The following is a 25,837-nucleotide window of genomic DNA, read 5'->3' as shown; positions in this document are numbered from 1 at the left end:
CACAGAAGATCCTGAATAGCCAAAGCAATCTTGAGAAAGAAGAATAAAGCTGGAAATCCTGCAATCCCATTTAATTCTGAATATTTAAACTTTCAAGCAAAAATTAGCATTATGGAAAACTTGTATTTTCTATCATGAACCTGACAACCTCCCAGTATTTAGACTTTTCTGATGAGCTTAGTGGTAATATCAACAAATGTGAATTTTGATGTCATGTAGTAAAATGTGTCAACTTTTGGAAGATCTGTATACCTAAGTAAACAAGTATTTTCCAAATAAATGTTACAGAATCATGCATGGGTAAGAGTTACTATAAGTCCACTGTCAGAGAATAATAAAAGTCTATTGTTATGATTTCATATTCAACATATAGCTAATCTTTTAAGAACTTACCATGATTAAACACAGAGTTACAATATGACCTAGCAATTCCACTTACAGGTATATTCCCAAGACAAATGAAAATATATAGCCACACAAAACATGCTTGTGAATGTTTACAGCAATACGTTATTAATAGCCCCAAACTGAAAACTCACCAAAGGTATAACCACTGAATAATGGATTTAAAGTTGTGGTATGTATGCATCTATATGATGAAATTTAATTAAGGAAGAAGTAGAAATGAAGCATCGATTCAGACTAAAACATAAAGGAATCATATCAACATTATGTGTAGTAAAAGGAGTTAGTCAAAAGAAAACACACATGATTCTATTTATATGAAATGTCTAAAATTGATAAATCCATAGAGAAAGAAAAGAGATTAGTGGCTGCCTGGGCTGGGGAGGATGGGAGAACTGAGGGGCCATAGTTAAGGGATGCAGGGTTTCATTTTGGGGTGATGAAAATGTTTTAAAATTGATAGTGATGATGGCTGCACAACTCTGAATATATGAAGAACCACAGAACTGCACACTTAAATGGACTCATTGTATAAGTGTGGATTATATCTCAAAAGAACTGCTGAAAAACATAAAGTCAAGTAGATAAATAGGGAGACTACCATATCTCAAATTTTATTGCAAAAACAAAGAAGAATACCCACAACTATCTTAAACGTTATTAAAATACTCCTTTTTTGGACTCCATATCCATATGAGGCTGAATTTTTTCCCCTATATTTAACCAAAACAACATATTACAACAGATTGAAAATAGAAAGTGATATGAGAATCTATCTGTCTTCCATTAAGGCAAACATTAAAGAGATTTATAAAAAAAAAATCAAGACAGTGCAGTTATCATTTTTGTTTTAGACAATATAATGCTCATAAAAATTGTTATTTTAAGTCAGGGACAAATTGCTACAAGAACATAACACTAATATCCAAATTTAAGTTGGATACACAATAAGCAAATTCAAACTCCTTTTTTCTGTATCATATCTTCTCCCAACATATAAACTTGGGCTTTTTGTGTTAGTAAGACTATGTCACTGGTCATTATCATCAAGTGAAAAGAAGGCAGAAATCATACCCCTATGTGGTGTGTGAGACAGAAAACTATTCTTCTAAAGATATCTATGTCCTAATCCCCAGAACCTGCAAATATGTTACTTTCCATGGCAATAGAGACTTTGTAGAAGTGATTAAAATTACAGATCTTGAAATGGGGAGGTTATGTTAGATTATCTGGGTAGGCCCGATATAACCACATGAGCTCTTAAAAGCTTAAGAACTGTTCTTTTCTATGGTTAGACAGAAATGCAATGACAAAGGACATCAAGATGCCAAGTGAGAGGACTTGACCTGCCATTACTGGCACTGAAGATGGAAGGATGAGACCATGAGCCACGGAATGCAGGAGCCTTCTACAAAAGGCAATGATACATGGGGTACCTGGATGGCTCAGTCAGTTAAGCATCCAACTTCGGCCTAGGTCATGATCTCATGCTTCATGGGTTTGAGCCCTGCATTGGGCTCTGTGCTGACAGCTCAGGGCCTGGAGCCTGTATTCGGATTCTGCGTCTCCCTGTCTCTCTGGCCCTCCCCTGCTCATGCTGTCTCTCTGTCTCTCTCTCTCTCAAAAATAAATAAAACATTAAAAAAAAAAAACAGATAAAAGGCAACGATAGAAAACCAATACAGTGGTAATGTCAATTTTCATTCAAGACTACTTGAGGGATATTTACCATAAAATTAGTAATAAATTTCAGCTTCAAAGCCTTTTGCTTGCATAGGACATTTTACAAGATCATGAGCACTGTTTTTTTTTTGTTTTTTTTTTTTTACTTTTGTAATTTGTACTCTTTTTTAAAAGGACCAATTTCAGATCCCAGAACACCTAGATCCACTTTTGGAGAATGCTAAAAATAAAAGAGGAATTTCCCTGACAGGTACAGCTAACTCCACACGTTTACAATATCTTTTGAGATTATTGGTGGGAAGGGATATCTTAGAATTTATGTGAATATGGTTCCATGAGAAGAGAGAAGCCTCAGGAAAAATGAGAAAAGTGAGAAGTCAATGTCAGAAAATATTTTATGAATACTAAAAGTAATGACTGCAAAAAAAAATCTACTGTGAGGAAGTCACCTAAGCAAAAGAGACATTTATGAAATGATTATATCCAGAATTAGTTACCTGTACAATGAAGAGAATTTAGACTCATATCTCCCCAAATGGCTCAAATTTCAGAGCAGAAAAAAGATATTTTGGGGTCACTTCTAGAAAGAAATTTCTCTAGTTATATCATAGAGAAATTGAGATTTGTCATTAACTACAATAAATGAATAAATTAGAAACTGACTTGCTATGAATGAAACTTTTTCTTAACTTTCTCGTTTCAACTCAACTCAACAAACAAGTATTTATTTCTTGGAGAGAAGCGCCAATTACCACTGGAGGTCAGTCTTGGGCTTTCCCTCAGGTCATCAAACACCAGTGAAAGACTAGAAAAAGAGGTGAAAGCCAGCTAGCAAAGACCAAATCTTTCATTTTGAAGGTGAAGATATTAGACCTATGAGAGACTAAGCAAATGCCTAGCATTTACAGGATTAACTAATGCTGTAATCGATACTATTCATTTTTACAATTTTTGAGTGTGAAAGGAACATTTATTCTATTTATAACATATATCCTAAGTGAAGAAGAATGGAAAACTCTCTTGTATAGGACAATTCCAAAAGGTTTATGTAGATCTTCTCCCTTCAACATCAGACAAATCCAAATTAAATGAAATTTCAAAAAATACCTGACCAGTACTCCTCAAAACTGTTAGGGTCATCAAAAGTAAGGAAAATATGAACTGTCATAGTCTAGAGGAGCCTATGAAGACATAATAAACATGATATTGTGGAACAGAAAAGGACATTCATAAAGTTTTCTTAGGAAAACTGAGGAAGTCTAAATAAAACATAGACTTTAGTTAATAATTGTATCAATACAGGTTCCTTAGTTGTGACAAATGTACCATACATACTAATGTAAGATGTTAGTATCAGGGAAAACTAAATGCAGGGTATAAGAGAACATTCTACACTATTTTTGCAACTTTTCTGTTAATCTAACACTATTCTAAAATGGGGGTGCCTGGGTGGCTCAGTTGGTTGAACGTCAGACTTTGGCTCAGGTCATGATTTCACAATTCAGGAGTTTGAGCCCCACATGGGGCTCTGTGCTGACAATTCAGAGTCTGTAGCCTGCTTTGGAATTTATGTTTCCCCCTCTCTCTCTGTCCCTTCCATTCCTGAGCTCTGTTTCTCAAAAATAATAAACATTAAGAAATATTTTTTAATTAAAAAAACCATTCTAAAATAAAAAATATATTTGCAAAGATCTATACATTTAAAAAATCAGCAAACCTTTAAGTAAATTTATTAGTATCCCAGTCTTCCTTTCTTTTCTCTGCCAGAAGTTAAGAGTCAAATCTGAGGTTCAGGCCTGAGGCCTGAAATTATGTTGTGTTTTTTGTTCCCTGGGTCTTAATTTTTAGCAATCTTTATATTTTACCATTATTTTGTATGTATCTCTATAAATTCTAATCTATATTTATTAGGGAGAACATTAAAGTTTAATTAAAATAAATAGATAACTGCTTTCCACCTCAGATTTCCGAGCTTTGTATCATTCCTTAACAGTTGTCTTATATCCTATTACTGGAATAAAAAATAAAATGGGCACCTCCTCAACTTCCTACTACTCAATTCTTGAATCTACTTACATCTGCTTACATCTGTGACCATGCTCTTTTTCTCCCTCTTTGTTCTATTGGAAGACATGTATTTCTTCCTAACATCAATCCCTCTGCTTTTACTTATAGGATATTATTTTCTCATTATTTTCAGAATGGCACACTATGGATTTTTCCTTCTCATCCTAATATATTTCAACTTCCCTTCCAATTGAATCCTACCCATTGACATTTAAACATCTTTGTATTTTCCATATCTAGAAATAAAACCAGGGGTGCCTGAGGAGCTCAGTTGGTTAAGCATCTGATTCTTGATTTTGGCTCAGGTCATAATATGGTTAATGAATTTGAGCCCCATATTGGGCTCTGTGTTGACAGTGGGGAGCCTGCTTGGAATTTTCCTCTCCTCTCTTCTGCCCCTCTCCTGCTCATAATAACCATTTCTTGATTTTTTTAAGTACAACAATCTACTCTAACATTTTTCTTTGGAGGCAAAAATGAAATACTGAGCTGACCATGAGTTCAAGAAGGTAAAAAGTGCAGGGAAATCCTAAGCAGTGGCCTTTGAATTTAGAACTAACTGATGCCTATAAGCAAACATGTAGCAGAAGAATCACTGCCCTTTGTCATCCAATTCTTTCTGGAGAAAGAATCATCTAGAACACCATCTTTCCAGCCTAAATGTCCATCACCTGATGAATGGATGAAGAAGATGTGGTTTATATATACAATGGAGTATTACATGGCAATGAGAAAGCATGAAATCCTGCCATTTGCAGCAATGTGGATAGAAGTGGAGGGTATTACGCTAAGTGAAATAAGTCAATCAGAGAAAGACAGATACCATATGTTTTCATTCATATGTGGGTCTTGAGAAACTTAACAGAAAGACCATGGGGTAGGAGAAGGGGAAAAAAATGTTAGGGAGGGAGGGAGGGAGGGAGGCAAACCATAAGAGACTCTCAAATACGGAGAGCAAACTGAGGGTTGGAGGGAGGTGGGGGAGAGGGGAAAGTGGGTGGTGGGCATTGAAGAGGGCATTTGTTGAGATGAGCACTGGGTGTTGCATGAAAGCCAATTTAACAATAACTTACATTTAGAAACTTAAATTACATATGAATATTTCAAAAAGGAAAGATACTATCTTTTCATTAACACATGCACTGAGATGAACCACCTCATTCATCATATTTTTACTCATTATTATCAGATAATAATGAGCAATTATAACTTTTTCTCAGGGCTTTCCTCCTTACATACATTTTTTTCAAGCAAATGTGGCGACTGCCCATTCCTGGATTTCTTCTTTTTCTTCCCTAAACCAGGGCTTCATTACAGGCTCTCATCATCTGGATTACTACCAGCTTCCAGTGGTCTCCCTAACCAATCTATCTGTCACTATTCCAAACGTGAACTTGATTATGTCATACTCTTGTTTTAGATCTTTCAAAATGGCATGCCATTGCAATACAATAAAAGGTAATTTGATGTAAGAACAGTTAAATTAGATTTTGTTTAATTTTCCCTGTAAACACCCACATCCAGATCAGTTAGGTCACTGAACTACCTCTAACAGCTCTTCTAACCAATACATTCTCAGAGGAGGGGGTGGGGCAAATACCTGGACTTTGATTCTTATTAGCTATATAACCTTGGGCAAATTACGTGATTTTCTTGAGACTTGATTTCCATATCTGTATAATTTGAGATGAAGCCCCCAATTCTGATGGTCAGTGTTAGGACTAAAGGAGTTAGGCTAATATATAAAACACTTAACCATCTGGCACATAAGAAGTACCCAATAAGTGTTAACTGGTGTTATAGATTTTGGGTAGCCACCTCAGTAACTGATACACTGACATTAATGAAAAGCACTGCTGTTGAGTGGCCATTTTTACCATAGTATAATTAGAAAATAATAGAATATAATCCTTAAAAATATATAGTGGGGTGGGCTTTAACTAATATATATAGTTGTATGATCACCTCCACAATCACAACACAGAATATTTCCACTTCCCCAGGGTCCTTTTGTGTCTTCCAAATGTACATTACTGAAAGGGCCAATTTAGAAAATAATAGAATATAATCCTTAAAAATATATAGTGGGGTGGGCTTTAACTAATATATATAGTTGTATGATCACCTCCACAATCACAACACAGAATATTTCCACTTCCCCAGGGTCCTTTTGTGTCTTCCAAATGTACATTACTGAAAGGGCCAATTTTTAGAAAGAAAGGTAGGAAGGCATCTATAGCACATTTGATGAAATCAAGGAATTTTAAAAAGTATAGAAGGAAGATTATTGGGTTTAGGCTTTGGTGTTTATTTTATATACCTCTATACTCTGTGAGCAGATTTTTAGTCATTTGCTGCAGAAAGCCTTTGAAGAAGAGCCAAAGTTTTAGAAATAAGCAATTTAAAAATGTATGAAATCTTAGATGAGAATTATATACATTCCCATGGCTCTGATGTTAATATTTTTTTTAAAGTTGGTTCTTTTATGCAATAGTAATTGAAATCCCAGAGGCCTGCTGTTAGAACAAACTGTCATACAGAAAACCCAGCAAATGATGGAACCTCAGTTATTTTGAACAGCTAACTCATTTATCATATTTTTTCTCAGAAAAGATAATAATGAAGTACTTATAAACTATTTTCCTAGAGTGTTTCTCTTTATATACAAGCATTTTTGTAGGTCATGAGGAATAAGGTATTAAAAGAAAGCACTGGAAATTAAGGGAAAAAATGTGAAAAAGGAGCAGTTCTTAAAGAGGAAAGACTGAAGGTCACAGAAAAGACCTATAACTTAGTACAGATAAGAACAAATATTAACATAGAACAGATTTGAAGGAACAGCAATCTTGAGAGAAGAGGGGCTAACTGAGAATGGAGAGGAGATATAGCTCAGGGGTTTTACCTATACTGACCAGCTTAAGTATAACATTATTATTTTAAATGTAACTTTATCATCCTTCATAGACAGTTGGATATAATGCTTTAGGTAGTTCTTTTTTCTTTAGATAGTTACAGACATGCCAAATACAATAAATGATAGCAGGGGCACCTGGGTGGCTCAGTCAGTTAAGCATCTGACTTCGGCTCAGGTCATGATCTCATGGTTCGTGAGTTCAAGCCCCACATCGGGCTCTGTTATAACAGCTCAGAGCCTGGAGCCTGCTTTGGATTCTGTATCTCCCTTTCTATCTCTCTCCCACTCCTGACTATACTCTGTCTCTCTCTGTCTCTCAATAGTAAATAAATGTTAAAAAAAAAATAAAAATAAATTTAAAATCTTAAAAAAAACAATAAATGATAGCAGAAAGTCTGGGGAAATAGAAACATTACTTTAGTGGGACTATCCACCATTACTTTAGAAATACTAAAGAAAGCGAGTAAGTAGTGTATATTTTCTGATAGCTAAAGTAAATTTTTTTGTAAATGAGATTTTTCTTACAGAACAGAATTTTAAGCCATCAAAGAGAGTGTAAGAACAGGTACCAAGCATGCATTGGATGGGTTACCAAGCCAGTCATTCCTAGAGACTGAAAGGAAAGGAGAGCTAAGGATGTGGCTAAAGCCAAGTGGTTAAGTGGAGGAGGAAGGGGAGGGCAAAGGAAGAAATGCTCAATTAGCGTTATAATCGCCTACATTCTTCTCCAGGATATGTCGTGTGTGGATCAAAGATCCCCACCTTCAGATGCCCAGTGATGCGGTTCTAATCTTTGCCCCTAAAAATATGGTTTTTATTTTGCTATAAATTTTTATTTACTCTAAAACACTGATTTGAAAATGAGCATGTGTTACTCCTTACATACACTACTTCTGTGAGTGGGCTTAAGAAGATGGTTACTGGCTAGCCTGGAGTCACAGAGTAATCACTGCAGCCAGATGAACATCTCCCAGGGCAAGCTCAGCCTTCTCATTCTTCTTGGTAGTCAATTTTAAAAGAGTGTGCATTGTGTTTTCTTTCTTTTAAGAATAACTATAGCCCCTGGAAACAATGGTTGACATTGTATGCTGCAGCTGTTTCAAATCCTAACTGAAATAATCTGATACTATATTAGAATACAATATATTGTATTGAATTAGAACAGAGAAAAAGGTAACTATAATATTACTATTTTAACTACCAGCCAATGCCAAAACTGAGAAGTTCAGTCTAAAAGTGGGTCTGAGCTCAGGATACCTGTTTAAGTTATTCTATGGTTCAACTAACTTCAGCTCCTCTGTACTACTTGCTTACTTAAAACATTTAAGCTCAGTATTCAAGGCCCTCCACAATATGTACCCAACCTGTCTCCACCGAACAAACAATTATTCACCAATACCTTCTAGTTCTTCTGATGTGTATTTGTATACATCTTTCTTTCCTATCTCTATGAACAGAGGAATTCCTATGAATTAAGGAATCCATTTATGAACTTATACTATAAGAACTTACTATGCATCAAATTATATTGTGTGTTCCTCACTTTCTCTGGGTTTTATCATCTACATCTTAGAATACTGTAACAGTGTCTGTATCAGTGAGATTTTTGGATGGCCTTATGTAATAAAAGCCAAAAATTACTGGCTTAATTTATGCTTATTTTCCTCACATAACTTAAAGTCCAGTGCCAGTTATAGAGGATCCATGATGTCACCTACATCTCAGGATCATTTTATCCTCCACTTTGCTATCCTTAATGTGTGGTTTTGGTCCTCATCTTTGTCATCATGCTTTGCCTCATGGTCACAAGGAGCTGGTCACTTCCATTGTCATTATTCCAAGAAGGTGGAAAAGCAAGAAGATAAGGATTTTCCTAGAAATCGATTGAACACTTCTCTTTATATTACTGGCTGGAACTGTGTCAAAGGAATCAAATGACACCAGATTCTTTTCTCTCCGTCTTTCAGCTTCCCTTATTTCTGTGAGTTCAACTCCTTTCTTCTCTGTTTCTTTTTAAAAACAGAGACTTTTTTTTCATGTGATCATGGTAAAGAAGATAGGAGCATGGTCAAAGAAAGCTTAGTGATCCACCCAAAAGAGAGTTCATTCTTCTCAGTGTATTCATATAAAACACTCCCCCGGCCTGAGTAGTGTGCCCAGATCTGGGCCAGTAAATGACAGGGAGGTGGAGTACAATGATTGGCCAGGCCTGTGTCTCATGGCTATTTTCTAATGGGACTCCCCGGCAAAACCACACAGGAGAATGCTGTTTAGCCAAAGGAAAGGAAGTTCTATTGTCAGATGAAGACGGTTAGAAACACTGGGCAAAGACAGTGCTTGTCCCTACAGCAGCACTGAGCAATTGGCAAGCCAACAGTATTTCTGCCGTACTATATGGTATATAGCTTTAGGCTTCAGTTGTTGTGTTTAAAGTAGTGAAGACTGCCAAAACTTCTTTCTAAGGAATATTCTAGCTCTGGCTACCAAGTAGCCCTGAAGTCTCCGTGGCCAAGGCTGTCAGTTGTATTCTATTCATTATCCCCTTCTTTAATAGTAAAACAATTTTAAGTATGGCACATGGCCATGTATTAGAAAGAGTACATTTCTCACAGGTGCCTGGGTGGCTCAGTCAGTTAAGTGGCTGACTCTTGGTTTTAGCTCATGCCACGATCTCACGATTCCTGAGTTCCCACATCAGGCTCTGCTGATAATGTGGAGCCTGCTTGGGATTCTCTCCCTCCCTTTCTGCCCCTCCCCTGCTCGTGATCTCTTTCTTTCAAAATAAATAAACTTTAGGAGAAAAAAAATGAGAAAGATTACATTTCTCAGCCTCCCTTGCAGCTAGATGCAACCACATGGCTAACTTTGGGCTGATGGAAAGGGAAGTCTGTAGAGAGTATATGGTAAGCCCTCAGTGAATACTGCTGAACACTGTATGACTAGCTGTGTGTGTGTGTGTGTGTCTGTGTGTGAGAGACTGAAAATGACTACATATCTTGATCTAGCTCCATTTATTATTGTCTATCTTGACCATGAAATACATGAGCACTTGAACATGAGAGCAGAAACTTTATCTCTTTTGTTTATGCTGCCACTCTAATATCCATTATAGTGTCTGATACATAGAAAAATTTCAATATTTATTGAGTAAATAAATAGGTCATTCTTCTCTGCCAATTCAATTCCAACTTCCCCACAAAGGTACATCTCTCACTACATGGTCTAAAGTCTTCTCCTCCTATTTTGGATCACTCCTGTAACATTACTTTTCCATAGGGGATGTTTAATACTTTTCATTTACTGCTTGGAGTTCTTATTTATAAATTCATTAAGCTATGCTTTATTTCTCAACCAGATTATAAAATCCTATAGGGCAGGAATCATAGTGTATTATTTTTCATAACTCTTTCACTCTGTAGTGAGTATATCTGGTATATGGTAAGCCCTCACTGAATACCGCTGAACACGACCAGGACAGGCAGTTTAAGAGAGCCTTAGGAAAACTTAATGCAGTTACTGGATTTCTGTTCAAGAAATCTGTATGAGATAAACATAAGCATGGCTGGAAAATTAAAAATTTTATGGTTTTCTTGACGTTCAGCATGTACCCTGAAGCAACTAAGATGCGTTTCTCTCTAAGCATAAGCTTATTTATCAAGAGACAATTATGCTATTTTTAATATCTATAAGGCACAAGTAAAATTGAGAAAGGTGTGGTAGTTCAATGCACCTAAGAAGTCCTTCTCTTGGAGAGGATAGGCAATAAAATACTTAATATCTTTTCCAGGTCTAGATTTTAAGAAATTCGGGGTATTTCCTCACAGGCCCTCTTGTCCATTTAAGGCTCTGCTTGAATCCATATTTTATTGGTGCCTGTGTTTATTGCCTGGTTACCAGTGGTAGATCCAGGTGCCTCTGAAGGGAAACAAATACTCAGCATAGTAACACTGATGGAAAATCAACACATATACATCACCCAAAATTCCAATCTCCTTTTTAAATAAAGAAATATGTAACCTTCAATATGGGCTTTCCATTCATGCCTACATCAAGAATCAGAACACCAACATCCTCCTCCATACTGGTCTCAGTTCCTGTTTTCAAGCTTCACCTCCACTGACCTGTGTTCTCGGGGTACACATTGCCTCTTATTTCCCTCCTCTAGTCTAATGTTCTGCTCCAAAAAACCTCTGTTACTGCCCCACCACTCAAAGCCCCTTCTCCTCTTCTTTACTATGAAATTCCTAGTTCTAATTATTGCTAACAATCCTTAGATTGGTCAAGTATGCCTAGCAAGAATCCTTCCCAATCACTAAAAACCAATTTCTAAAATGAAGAATAACTCTTAAGCAAATTATTTCCACACTGAGTAATAAAACCACTAAAAAAACAACTTCCACTATCACTCCATAGGGTATACACTCAATCACAGTACATAACAAAAAAACCAACATATTATACTGTTTTATTGCAAACCATAAAAACGGCCAAGTAAACTCTGTTAGATATATATCATAAATCTTATAATATTTTCTATACAAATAAATTTTTTATATAGGAACTCAAATACTTGATATTTTAAATGGTGAGATAAAGATATTGGCAACTTTTCTAATTTATATTCATAGAAACAAATTTTAGTTACTTGATACCCTTAATTTCTCTAACTTTACACTGACCTCAAAAATCACAGTCTTCTCTCATCTGACTCCACTGTGTCTGGTGGCAGCAGGTTTAGGGAACTACCAGTCCAGAATGGAGAAGGAAGAAAGAGGAGCTTAGAAAAAATTGAGGGGGGAGGAGGGAAGTGGCATTATTCTATAAGTTGAAAAATGTGAAAAATTAAATTATTGGCATTAAACAGAGTCATTGGTGGGACTTGGGTGTGGGGTGGAGAGAAAGGTAAAAGAAGTAGAGATTTTTTTTTTTAAAAACCTGAGCAAATAAAAAAGTGGCAATGACTAATTTCAGAAAAAACAATCACAGGAAATAAAATCACATTTTATTATTTTGCTAAGCAATAAACAATATTTACATAGTCTTTATAATGAAAATAGTTCTTATTGACTCTAAAAATAGGATATAAAATTATGATATAATATGGGAAGATGGAAGAGTAGAAGGAAGTGTCAGAGATGGAATCCTCATCTATGATAAATAGCAAGTGAATAGGTAATACTAAAATGAGTAAATCAAGAGATTGTAGTCTATTCATTTTATTCAGAAATATGGAGATAAATACCAGACGAGTTAAAAGTGGCTAAGCAGGATGAGTTCAGGTTATTAGGAGACTGATACTATTTTGAGGGGCGCCTGGGTGGCTCAGCTGGTTAAGCATGTGACTTCAGCTCAGGTCATGATCTCACGGCTCATGAATTTTAGCCCTGCATCAGGCTCTGTGCTGACAGCTCAGAGCCTGGAGCCTGCTTCAGATTCTGTCTCCATCTCTCTCTGCTCCTCCCGGCTCAGGTTCTAACTATACATCTCAAAAATAAACATTAAAAATATTTTTAGGGTACCCTGGGTGGCTCAGTCAGTTGAGTGTCTTACTTTGGCTCAAGTCATGTTCTTAGCGGTTCATGGGTTTGAGCCCTGGGTTGGGCTCTGTGCTGACAGCTCAGAACCTGGAGCCTGCTTCAAAGTCTGTGTCTCCCTCTCTCCCTGCCCCTTCCCCGCTCATGCTCCCTCGGTCTCTCTGGTCTCTTCGTCTCTCTCTCTCTCAAAAATAAACAAACATTAAAAAATACTTTAAAAAAGGTAGACTGATACTATTTTGATATATTTAGCCTAGCAACTGTTGTTCATGTATTATTTTGATTAAAAAAATAACATTACATTATACAAATCAACTAATCCTTTCAAGTTAAAGGCTAGTTGTAGTATCTTTTCTATGTTCCTTATGGTGTGTCAGATTTGAACTACTCAGTTTTCATCTCACTTTAAAGTAGTCTAACACTTTGAAATGTGATACAAATGATCTTTCTTCATGCTGTATTTTTTGGGTGACAGCAACTGAAATGAAATGGTATAAAAGTAGGATTTGTCTGTTTTGTTTTTGAACAATTCCTCATAATGTACTGCATACCTTATGTTTTCTGCATTAGGAAAATTTTTAATGTTTTTGTAGTTTCCTTTTATTATATAAAAATGGCCTGCATTATTCTTCCATAAACAGACTTGCACAAATTAAAATTCTTTAGTTCTGTTTATTCACATTCTCTTTCAAAAATTTCCTTACATTTATTGTTATATGTTACTAAATAATCTCTCTGGTTAATTCTTTTTGCATCAATGTCATGATTGTACTACTAATAATCACTTTTATGCAATTGGGCCTCTATTAGAACAAGATTATCTTGCAAGAAGGCAAAGAATCTTCTAAAGAGTAAACCAATCGTGTAAATCACCACAGCCCTGTTAAACAATGGGACAGAAATCAAGGAGAAGTAGTGGAGCTCTATTTCCAGAGAAGAATTAGAATTATACATTTGGGTTTGACTATGAAGTTATCTAGGAGGTTAACTCCAACCTCATGTAAATGGCAGGGAACTAGGATGTAAGAAACCCAAATAACAATCCCGTTGTTCTTGTGTTTTAGAACCAGTTGTCATCATAGAGATGAAGTATAGAATGGAGTATGAAAGGACATGTACTTTTTAAATATGAAATGCATTTTGGTTTTTTGAATATTAAATGTTTATATATCTCTCCTCTTTCTCAGCTTGTCATAAGATGTATAGAGAAATAAGAAAAGGTTAATTTAAAAAAGAGAAACATTCTAGGAGTCAGCAATTATGAAAGCCATAGCAGTTGAAGGGGACACTGAAAATCAAAGAATACAAATAGAGGCTGAATGACCCAGTGGTCTCACCCCATCCAGAGTACATTGTTCAGAGCCAATATATATTGGAAATATTTTGATCAACATGAGAAGTAATTTGCCTAAACCATCAGCTGGTCATTTTATTGCCTAAAGTGCTTCTCTTTTTTTAATGTTTTATTTATTTTTGAGAGGAAGAGAGCGAGTAGCGGGGCGGGGGGCAGAAAGAGAGGGGAATCCAAAGCTCGTTCTGTACTGACAGCAAAGAGCCTGATGCAGGGCCTGAACCCACAAGCTGTGAGATCATGACCTAAGCTGAATGAAGCTGAACATTTAACGGACTGAGCCACCCAGGTGCTTCTCTTTTAGCCATGTACTTGAAAGTTCATGTGTTAGTTGTCCATACAATCAAAATTAATAGTAAGTGTTGATTTAAGCAATCCTTAGATTGTTCCACTGTTTGCATTTATATTTCCAAAGGTTGTCCATCTTTCCTCCCCTTTGTTTATAGTGTAAATGTTTCCTTTATCAACAAAAATCACTCACCACATTCTTGAATAACTTTTAAGGTTAATCTCTCATATAAAACCTTGTCAAAGACTGTCTGGAAGTATTATCACCATCCAAAGGAAATAGAAGAAATAATAAAATCAGTAAAAGCCTCTAGCCAGGTTAATTAAAAAAAAAAAAGAACAAAAAAAAAAAGGGCAGAGGGAAGACTCAAATTACTAGTATCAGAAATGAGAGAGGAAACAATCACTACAGATCTTATAGAAATTAAAAGGATAATAAAGGAATAAGGACTATTATGAACACATCCATGTCCACATACTTGATGACCATTTCAAGGAAATGGACCAATTACTTGAAAGACAATCAGACAAAACTCACTCAAGAAAAAACAGAAGATCTGAATAGGCCTATATCTATTAAAGAAACTTAAACAATAATTATTAACATCCAAAAAAGGAAGCATCAAGGCCTAGATAGAGTCACTGATTTCTAGCAAAAATTTAAGGAAGAAATTATACCAATTCTCTACAATCTCTTTCAGAGGGAAGAAGCAGAAGAAATATTTCCTAACTCAATCTATGGGGCCAGCATTGCCCTAATACCAAAACCAGAAAAAGAGATTACATGAAAAGCAAACTATAAATCACTAACTCTCATGAACAAAGACACAAAAATCTTCAACAAATTATTAGTAAATATAATCCAATGATGTATAAAAACAACTATATACTATACTAAACGGGATTTACCCTAAGTATACAAGGCTCGTTTCACATTTAAAACTCAAATGTAATCCATCACATCAACAAACCAAAAATGAAAAATCAAATGATGATACAAATAGATGCATAAAAAGCATTTGACAAATCCAAACCCATTCATCATAAAAACTCTCAGTAAACTAGGAATGAGAGAAATGTCCTCAACTTGATAAACATTATCTACAAAAAACCTAGAGTGAGAAATTTGAAACTTTCCAACTAAGATCAGATAGAAGTCAAGGATGCCTTCTTTCACTACTATTTTTCAAAATACTGGAAGTCCTTGCTAGTACAGTAAGGCAAAAAAAGGAAAGATCAATATTATTGATTAGGACAAAAGAACTATCTTTGTTCACAGATGGCAGGATTGTCCCTGTAGAAAATCTGAAGGAATTCATATAAAAACGCTTGGAATGAATAAGTGATTACATCAAGGTTGCAGGATATAAGGTTAATATGCAAAAATCAATTATATTACATTTCTATATACCAACAATTAACAAGTGAAAATTGAAATTAAAAGCAAAATAGCATTTACAGAAGCATACCAAAAATGGCACACTCAGATATAAATCTAACAAAACCATACAAGATATAAATAGGAAAACTTTAAAACTGAGATGAACAAAATTAAAGAACTAAATAAAGTGGAAAGAAATTCTGTGTTCACAGATAGGAAGACTCAATATTGTCAAGATGTCATTTCTTAACTTGATTTATACATTCGATGCAATCCTAATAAAAATTCCAGGAAGTTATTTCATGGCTATTGGCAAAAGGATTCTCAAGTTTATGTGAAAAGGCAAAAGAGCCATCTTCCACAACAGCCAAGGAGAACAACTCGGTTGGGGAGACTGACACTGCCATCCTGTAAGACTTACTGGGAAGCTCCAGTGATCTAAACAGCGAGGTGTTGGTGAAAGAAGGAATGAATAGGTCAATGGAACACAACAGACAGTCCAGAAATAGACCCTCATGATACAGTCAAATGACCTTTGAAAAAGAAGCAAATACAATGGAGCAAATGACAGTTTCTTAAACAAATTGTGCTGGAAAAACTAGATATTCACACGCAAAAAAATTAATCTACCTATAGAGCTTATCCCCTTCACAAAAATGAATGAGACTTGAACTATAGACTTAAATGTAAAACACACAACTATAAGACCTAGAAAAGAACATCAGAGAAAACGTAGATAATCTTGGCTATGGTGATGCCTTCTTAGATCCAATGCCACAGACATGATCCATGAAAGAAATTACAAAAATTAAAAACTTCTGCTCTGTGGAAGACAGTATCAAGGGAATTAGAAAAAAAAAGCCAAAAACTGGGAGAAAATATTTGCAAAAGACCCATCTGATGAAATGGAGAAAATATTTGCAAAAGACCCATCTGATGAAAGACTGCTTTCCAAAATATACACAGAAACTCCTGAAACTCAACAGTAAGAAAACAACCCAATTAAAAAATGAGCCAAAGAGTTTTACAGACCCTTTACCAAAGAAGATATGCAGATGGAAAATAAGCATACAAAAAGATGCTCCACCTCATATGCCAGGGAGATGCATATTAAAACAACCAAAGGAACCATTTCACATCTAATAGAATGCCCAGTCTGGACCACTGACAACACCAAATGCTTGTGAGGATGTGGAATGACAAGAACTCTCTTTCACTGCTGGAGGAAAGGCAAAATTGTATAAGCCACTTTGGAAGACAGTTTGGTGCTATGTTTTATTTTGTTTTTAAATGAAACTAAACACATTCTGACCCTATGATCCAGCAATCACACTCCTTTGTATTTTCCCAAAGGAATTGAAAACTTATATCCACACAAAAGTCAAAAGATGAACACTTACAGTAGCTTTATTCATAACTGCCAAAAGTAGGTAGGTTAAGAGTTAATGACAAATTTGCTAACTTGTATACATCTCTAAAACACCTCAGAAATCTATGAATTAGATTTCACTGATGTGAGTGAAAGATTCATAAACTTGGCACAAATAATACAGGAATATAAAATATTGTTTCCAACCCTACTTTAAGGACTTCATCAAAACTGCCATGGGGAAATGCCTTTTGCTCTATTTATTTTCAGGTCATATAATTACATCCTTATACATTGTCTAATGTATATTAGAATAAGGTTGATATTTTAGAGACCACATAGCTCTCCAGACCTTTTATTTAATGTTTATTTTTGAGAGAGACAGAGACAGAGTGTGAGTGGGGGAGGGGCAGAGAGAGAGAGAGAGAGAGAGAGAGAGGAAGTCACACAATCTGAAACAGGCTCCAGGTTCTGAGCTGTCAGCACAGAGCCTGACATGGGTCTTGAACTCGGGAACGGTGAGATCATGACCTAGGCCAAAGTCAGATGCTTTAGTGACTGAGCCACCCAGAAGCCCAAGCTCTATAGCCCTTTTAAGAAAGCTACTGAGCAGACAGAAATTATGGTTGGTAAAAGATGGTCTAGTTATAAAAATTAAAAGCTTTATCATTTTGAAGTAATTTTTTAAAACTAAAGAAGACTGAGAGACTAATATAATAGTTACAGCACACAAACTGTGGTAGAATGGAAAGAGCACTGACTTGAAAGACTTAAATTAAAATCTCAGTTCCACAATGTTTTAGCTGTTCATGAATGATTTCAGGCAGGTCACTTAGCATCTCTGAGACTCATATGTAAAATGATAATAATGCCCATATCAATCTCACAAGATGGTTGAGATAGCATACTCAACTTACATGGAAATGCCTGGCACGCTGCCTAGCATCAAGTAGCTTTCAGTAAACACCTTTTCCTTCTTTCCTTTTTAATAAACAGAACTTAGAGACCTCTGTATAATTCTTGACAAAAATAAAAACCAATGTCTTTTTAACAGGTAAATGATTTTTTTCACCTGAGTTTTTACAGGAGATGTACCCTAAGTACAGATAGGATTATGGAAGAATGAAAACAAAAAAGAAAAAAAACATATCTTGAGAAGCATCTAAGAAGAAGCTTCCTTTGTTTCACACTGACATGCTTTGTGGTTACAATGCAGGCTTCCGACCAACACCGGATCAAAATTAAAATTCTAGGCAGGCATTCAACTTTTATGATTGTGTCCATTCTTCACTGAGCATGGGAAACGAATGCTTTAGAAGTTGTTTATTGAAGATATTCCCATAGTACGATTACAAAGTTCACTTCCAAAAGAGGCCCTATTCCTGTAATGTATCTGAGCAAGTGAAAGTTATACCAGGTTTCTTGCGTTGTACCGTTTAAAAAACTGCAGCAGGATACCAAAGTCATATATTTTAACAGAGGCTTTTCTAAGGCTAAGCCACAGCAATTTTGCAAAGGTGAATGATAGAAAAAGAGACCAAACAAATTTCAAAAATAGAGAACATCAATCCCATATAATTTGTGACCATATTTTGAATAAAATTAAATCTAGAGTAATTAGCAGAAAGCATTTAATTATAGGTTTCCTATTATGAATATAAAGTTGGCACAAATGCAGTAAGACTAAATGAAAATCAGGTAATAGTTACCTCTGTGGCCTTGCTTGATGGTTCCAGTCCAGTAATATTTGCTACTATTAACTGATGTAAGAGTTGAACTTGAGCCACACTTAGGAAGAAGTCCAGGTTTGTGGTTATATTCACTTCCAAGGAATGGCCACACACTAAAATCTCCTGAAAGGGACAAAAAATAAATAAATAAATAAATAAAAAGCTGAATACAGATAAAGATACATGATCGCCATTAGATGATAATTTATCATTCTTACTTATTTGACCTTTACTTCGTTGATGAATTCTCCTGGGACTCAAGTTCACATGTTAATGAGAATAGCAGCAATGGAGAGCATAGCCACTCGACATAGTTTAATGGATGAATTTAATAAACATTTATGAGGTCTTGCTGTGCACTGAGCTGTGTGCTAGTTGCAGGGAAACAAACTAACAACACAAACCCTATATATATACATATATATATTTTTTTTACCATTTCATATACATTTGGCTTTTTCATACCTCAAACTACTATCATTTCCATATGTAAGTGATGATGTAATTCTTTAGCATAATCTTGTTCATTCATTCAAACTAACAAATATTTACTGAGCATCTCCTAGTAACATGCACTATAGTAGACTGCTAGGGATATCACAAAGAATAAGGTCAGCTCTGAATGGCAATCTGCTCTTGAGGAGGTTACAATCTAGTTGGGCAGACAGATATAAACAGGCAATTGTAGGCAAGCAATTACAATCAGAAGTGGTATGGTTTGAGTAGTCTCCAAAGTATACACTCCAAATGATTTATCACAAAAGAGAGTGCTGAAGCCAAAGATAGCTAGACTAATTAATTTCACTTCTTCAAGCTGCTAAAATCTTGGCAGCATTAGGTGGATGTCTAGTACTTAACTGATGCTGTTCTGCATAACTTGAGTCACTTCAACATTCATCGTTGGAAAACCATTCAGGGAAGGAAGAAAGAAGTGAAAAGCAGTCCAGAAGCTTCACTTAATAAGCAGAAGTTCTGCCTCTTGTCATGAAGTGAATGTGGACAATGTCTGAATGCTTGGAAACGTCCAACAAACTTTATCCTTATTAGTGTCATCCAAGGGAACGGACTGAAGGAGACTTATGACTGGTCCAAATGCAAACTACAGAGCTTAGAGTACATTTTTAATATAGCCATAAAGAACAGCATGTTGGGAATGAATATTCATTTTATTTTGGGTTAAATAACTTAGGAAGAAGTCTTAAGTTACTCCCACAACTATTCCTTGTTTTTACTTATTATAGTTAGAAATTTTATTCTTCAAGTAATGATGAAAAGAAATATATTCATGCATTTTTAAACAACTGTGTTACTAAATAACTATAAAATATTTGTAGACCTACTTAATTTTTATACATTTTTTTAAGGATAAGAAAAGATACCATGCCTAACCTACTTTCCCGATAGGGCAAAAATAAACATCAAATAATTAACATCTACAAAAATATTATTTTTAAACACTCAGAGAATGAATGTGAAGTTTTATCAGCTTAGATTAATATATTTAACCTTTACTTAATTTTTCTGAATTTTTCATAACTGCCTGTAACTGTGAATGCTTTTAGCATAACAAGAATTTCCATGAAGAATACTTTATAAATTATGATGGATCACAATATGATGACATTTCTGTTGTTGGCATAGAGGCGGTATACCATAGTGATCAGTCTTGACATCTCGATCCACCAGTAACTGGCTAGTAACACCGGTCAGTTACGTGATCTCTTTCGACCTCAGTTTTGGATCCATAAAATATGGATTCTAGCATATGGACAAGTTATTTGAGTTAGCCTCTCTAGGCTTCAGTTTCCTCATCTATAAAATGAGGACAGTAGAAGCTAATAGATTATGAGGATTAAAAGTAGTTATAAATCCTCATAATATGATTATTATGAGGATTTTATGAAGTTACAAATAACTGAAAAGCAATAATTAAACAGTAGAGAGTACTCAATAATTTGGGGCTATAATAACTTATTAATAGTAAGCAATTTGACATCCTGTACACTAAAACTTAGAAAATCCCTAACTTACAAAGAGACGCTACTTCATTACATAGACTAAAATGAAGCCTAAAAAAATTCTAACCTCAGTGTGCATATTTTCTGGAGAAATTATTTTGGTGAAAATGATAGCAGGTGCTCCAGTTATTCGGACAGAAAAATCTGTTAAAATGGGAGTCAAAATTGCTCTTCTTTCTTGATGTCGCCGTATGCTAAAAGACAAAAGCAAAAAATGATTAGCTATATATTTTTTCAGGGATATCTCTCAAGCTATATATTTTTTCAGGGCTATCTCTCATTAAATTTGTACAAGTCTTTGCACTACAAACATGTATGATAAAATTACACTATTATTTTGAGTGCTTAATTGTACATTTTATAGTCACAGTTTTACAACTTCAATTCTTAACTTCAGATTAATAAAAGATAGGAAAAAATTATTGAGGAATATGGATGCAACTAATTTTATTAGTCATATCCTTTCAACAAATAACTTTGTTTTTAATTCATTTTGTTCTTACAAGTAACTTAGTATTTTTTGTTGCCAATAATAACCGTACTGTTGGTAATAACTTTTAATTTCCTATTTTTAATATCTTGGACCTTCTGGTTGACAACTGTCATCTTTCCAACATTATTAGGTTCACAAGTATATTCCCTTAATCTCTGAATGACCGACCTCCTTTTTGTAAATTCTAAGAACTGAGTTCATGGATTATTACTGTATATATAGTTCATGAAACAGCTTTTGCGACATTGATACTGAATGGTCTTCACAACAACCATGTATGTGAAGTAAAAACTATTAATAGTCCCGTATTACCTGTGAGGAAATGAGGATCAGAGGTTAGGCTAAGGCCACCTAGTGGAAATAAGAGTTATACTGTTGGGCCTGATAGTGGAGCGGCGTTTGGCCTCTATTTTAATTCTTCTATATACATTCTCACCTGTAATCAGTTATTTAGCACAATATTTCTACTCTACATTAAAATTGCTAATAATTTCAAAGGAAATACTACATACATGGCAGAAATTGAAACTGGAAAACATTATTGAGAAATTAAATCTTATTCTAGCACAGTTCTTCAAGTCTACATTTTCTTTTTTTTTTTAATAGTTTGTTGTCAAATTGGTTTCCATACGACACCCAGTGCTTCTCCCCACAAGTGACCTCCTCCATTACCCCCACCTCCTTACCCCCTCCCCCTTTCCCTTCAACCCTCAGTTCAAGTCACATTTTCTATTCATTTTATGAAGTATATATATGTTATACCTACATGTTATATATATGTTTTATATATATGTCTGTGTTATTAGCCAGCCATAACTTAAAAATTCTTTGGAATAATTAAATTAATATTCCTTATAAGTATGTCAAGTATGTCTCTGTTATTCACTTAAAGTGATAAAGTTGAGATCAGAGAGCTAGTGTAAATTATCTCATGAAAAGGCTCAGATAACCCTGAAGTCTTTCTACATCCTTTACATCAGAGTAATCTAGAAAATAGAAAAGTACTAGTATCATTTGTTCAATTTTGCAATGGGCAGACCTTTACATGGTGTCTGCCAAAAAAGCAAATTGGATCATCTGGTTCTGTGACACATAAGTATTAGATTTCAAGAACGTCAATTTTAGAGAATTAGGAGTTCTGGGGAATGGATGGTAACAGGAAGAAGTATTAAAATCTCTGAATACAGAGGAAAGGTTGTGATCCTGAGAGACACCATAATTAGAGCTTAATAGCTCAAGTTCCATAAAAAGGCCAATGTGAGAAACATGTAACATCTGATGTGCTCTCATAGGGGAGTGTTTAAATATCTGATGTATTAAAAATATCTTAAAATGGAAAAGATGGCAGGGAACCAAATAATAGCAAATATTAACTAAAACACCCAGCGGGAAAGAAAGAGTACTTATACATATCATATTTTCTCCCATTATGTGATGAATTAAATCAGTAACACAACATATGAAAGACTTCTGACCTTAAAAATAAAACAAAAGTAGTAAGTCAATAGTCCTTTATTATAAAACTATAACTTTTCTGGTACATAATGTTAACTTTTGTGTTATTTCTTGTAAGTCTTTGAGGTAATGATACATATTTTTTAAATCATTACAAATATTTATAAATTAAAATACTTCAAAAGAAATAACTACTGAAAAAATAATTCTAAGAATAACATTCTGCCAATATTTTATTAGATAAGAGCACAAAACTTAAAATAACAAAAAAGGGGGCGCCTGGGTAGCTCAGTCAGATGGCTGTCTGACTTCAGCTCAGGTCATGATCTCATGGTTCATGGGTTTGAGCCCTGTATTGGGCTCTGTGCTGAGAGTCTGGAGCCTGGAGCCTGCTTCAGATTCTGTGTCTCCCCCTCCCTCTCTCTGCCTCTCTTCAACTCTCTCAAAAATAAACTAAAAAATAAAAATAAAAACAAAAAAGGTAAGTGAAACTCAAAGTATTAGCTGACATTGTTAATGACTTCAGGGTCTTAACTACTCTAAATAAATGGAATAGACTAGTAAATTTTTAAAATTATTCCTTTCCCTTATGTTCATCTGTTTTGTTTCTTAAATATAGGGAAAAGGAAAAAAAAGAATAGGAGGCAAATCATAAGAGAACTATAGAGAACAGACTGGGGGTTGCTGCAGAGGAGGTGGGTGAGGAGACGGGTAGATGGGTAATGGACAGTAAGGAGGGCACTCACAATGAGCACTAAGACTACACTATTTGTTAACTAAAATTTAAATAGAAACTTGAAATACATAAAAAATTTACTATTTAAATAAAGTTGATATCCAATGTTGCATTACTTTCAGGTACAGAAGGGAACAGATTTCTTTTTTGCATGGCCATACTACTGAGACAACAGGCTAATCCTTACATCTCAAATAGGGAATGACGTCTAAGTGAGCTGTCTACCTAGATCTGGGGCCCCTGAAGGTTTGACAAAGCATTTTCTATCAGAAATAGAGAAGAATGAGAAAATAGGACTATGTTGACAAGAGAACTTGTTGAAGAAACAGAGATCTCCCCAGAAGATGAAAAATAATGGGAACCCCCCCCATGTATGTTTGGTAGGTGTAATTTATATTACTGTATTGGTTTAGGAATACCCATTCTGAGTTGTTTATATAAAACTGGCATCAGACTTTCCATAACCCTGGGGTATCTGTCAGACATAGATGCATGTAAAACCTGTCTGGAAAACATGCCCCCTTACAGACAAGAATGATTCTCAGGGACAAAGACAACTAAAGATAAGCTCCTTATCACAGATTATTTTATATACCCGCACCCCCAAATTATTTTTTATTAGCAAGAGGAATATTCAATACCATTACCAAATTCATTATCAAGAACTTCTGATAATGAGGGGCACCTGGGTGGCTCAGTCAGTTAAGTGTCAGAGTTATGCTCAGGTCATGATCTCATGGTTTGTAAGTTTGCCCCACATCATGCTCTGTGCGACAGCTGAGACCCTGGAGCCTGCTTCAGATTCTGTCCACCTCTCTCTCTGATTCTCTCTCTCTCAAATAAATAAACATTACAAAAAATGAACTTCTCATAATGAAATTACCATATATGAATACAATAATTTTGTTTAAAATTATTAAAGACATACTACATAGAATAAAATTGGGGAAGAAAAAACCAAGGTATTATTAAAAGAATCAAAACAGATTTGAAAAACAAATATGCCTTCCAGAAATGAAAAATAAAGTCACTAAAATGAAGATATAGACATGGTGAATAATATTTTACACATAGCTCAAGAAAAAATTAATAAACTAGAATACGGATTTGTGAAAATTCCAGAATATACTAAATTTTAAAATGGAAAGTTTAAATGAGACATGGGGAGGCAGATCTGACACATTTAATTGGTATTCCAAAGAGAGAGAATAGAAAAAGGACAATAGCAAATAGTTAATAGCCGAAAACTCCTCAGAACTGAAGATATACAAGAAATGACAGATTCAGGAAGCACAATGAGTCCTGGTTCAGATAAAAACAATAACATCCACCATCAGACATCTCTTGGTGAAACAAGAGACCAGCTATGATGAAAAAAAGACAGCAAATAGATAGAGAAAACAGATTACCTATAGCATGCTAGAGAATATGAGGTTAGGAGAGGTGAAGAAGAAATATTTCTCTGGTATACTATAACAATGACAATGCATTTCTACACTGTCCATAAAAAACAAGGAAATGGAATAGTGATTTGCACCTGTATCTAATATAGAGGATTAAACCCATCAAAATTTATTAAACCCTGTGTAAAGACAAAAACATTTGGACAATTATAAAGTGCTAAACAAATAACAGGAAAGTAATCATCTAAGTTAACAGAAGCTATTCAGTTAATCTCTGGTAAGAGTAGATTGTAAATGGGGAAAAGCAGAGTTCTCTGAAATTGTCAGTACACACGATGGCACTGGTATAGGCCATGTGCCTTCATGAAAATACATGTTTAGGAAGGCTATGGTCATTTTTCTTGGGCTCAGCCAATTTATGCTAAGGTTCTTCTGACTATCTTCTGTACATTTTCAAATGACTCTGTGGGAAGTATTAGTGCACTTTAAGAGCCCTATTTCAAAAACCGTATATTATAACATACTGTAAGTAGGAAAAACAGTACTAATGTTTCCAAAATATTCCACTAAAAAGAATAAAAAGTGCTAGATGGTCTATGTGTGCAGGGAACAGTTTTTATTCAACATGAAGATTTTCTTGGTAAGGCATTACAGCTGGGCTTCAGACAGAAGATGCCTGGAGATCCTTAAGTCTTGTTCTGCTAATCAGCTGAGAAAATCCCCTGTAGTGGTTCTTCTTCAATATAAAAAATATTCAGACATTTATTATAAACAATCTGATAACTGGAAAACTATTTGTTATAAGTTGGTTAACTGTACTTATTTGTAGAGATTCCTCTTATTTTTAGATAGAGCATTCTTCAGGATAATTTGAATTCTATACTAACTTTAAAAACCAAATATATAAGTAAGAGTTTAAAACCCAGTTTAGTATTTTGGGCTTTTTCCCCAAGAGGAACACTATCCAGTGACTTTCTAAAGCAATTAAAATAAAATCCAAACTCTTTGGA

The 25,837-nt window shown here is 34.9% G+C and overlaps 1 protein-coding gene across 6 annotated transcripts in view; it reads right to left on the bottom strand.

Annotated features, from left to right (window-relative positions):
• Positions 1-25,837, bottom strand: part of VPS13B (vacuolar protein sorting 13 homolog B) — a 740,094-nt gene that overhangs the window by 234,637 nt on the left and 479,620 nt on the right. For all 6 annotated transcript variants that reach the window (XM_029923832.1, XM_029923833.1, XM_029923834.1 and 3 more), the window contains 2 exons: positions 20,808-20,934; positions 18,702-18,845 (listed from right to left, as the gene is read on the bottom strand). In XM_029923832.1, coding sequence (XP_029779692.1) covers positions 18,702-18,845; positions 20,808-20,934 — 271 coding nt within the window. The remainder of the gene's footprint in view (positions 1-18,701; positions 18,846-20,807; positions 20,935-25,837) is intronic.

The sequence above is a fragment of the Suricata suricatta genome, chromosome 15 (genome assembly GCF_006229205.1).
Source record: "Suricata suricatta isolate VVHF042 chromosome 15, meerkat_22Aug2017_6uvM2_HiC, whole genome shotgun sequence".
Taxonomy (NCBI): Eukaryota; Metazoa; Chordata; class Mammalia; order Carnivora; family Herpestidae; genus Suricata; species Suricata suricatta.
The sequence above is the reverse complement of the archived record's forward strand: the minus strand, read 5'-3'. Positions and strand labels throughout refer to the sequence as shown.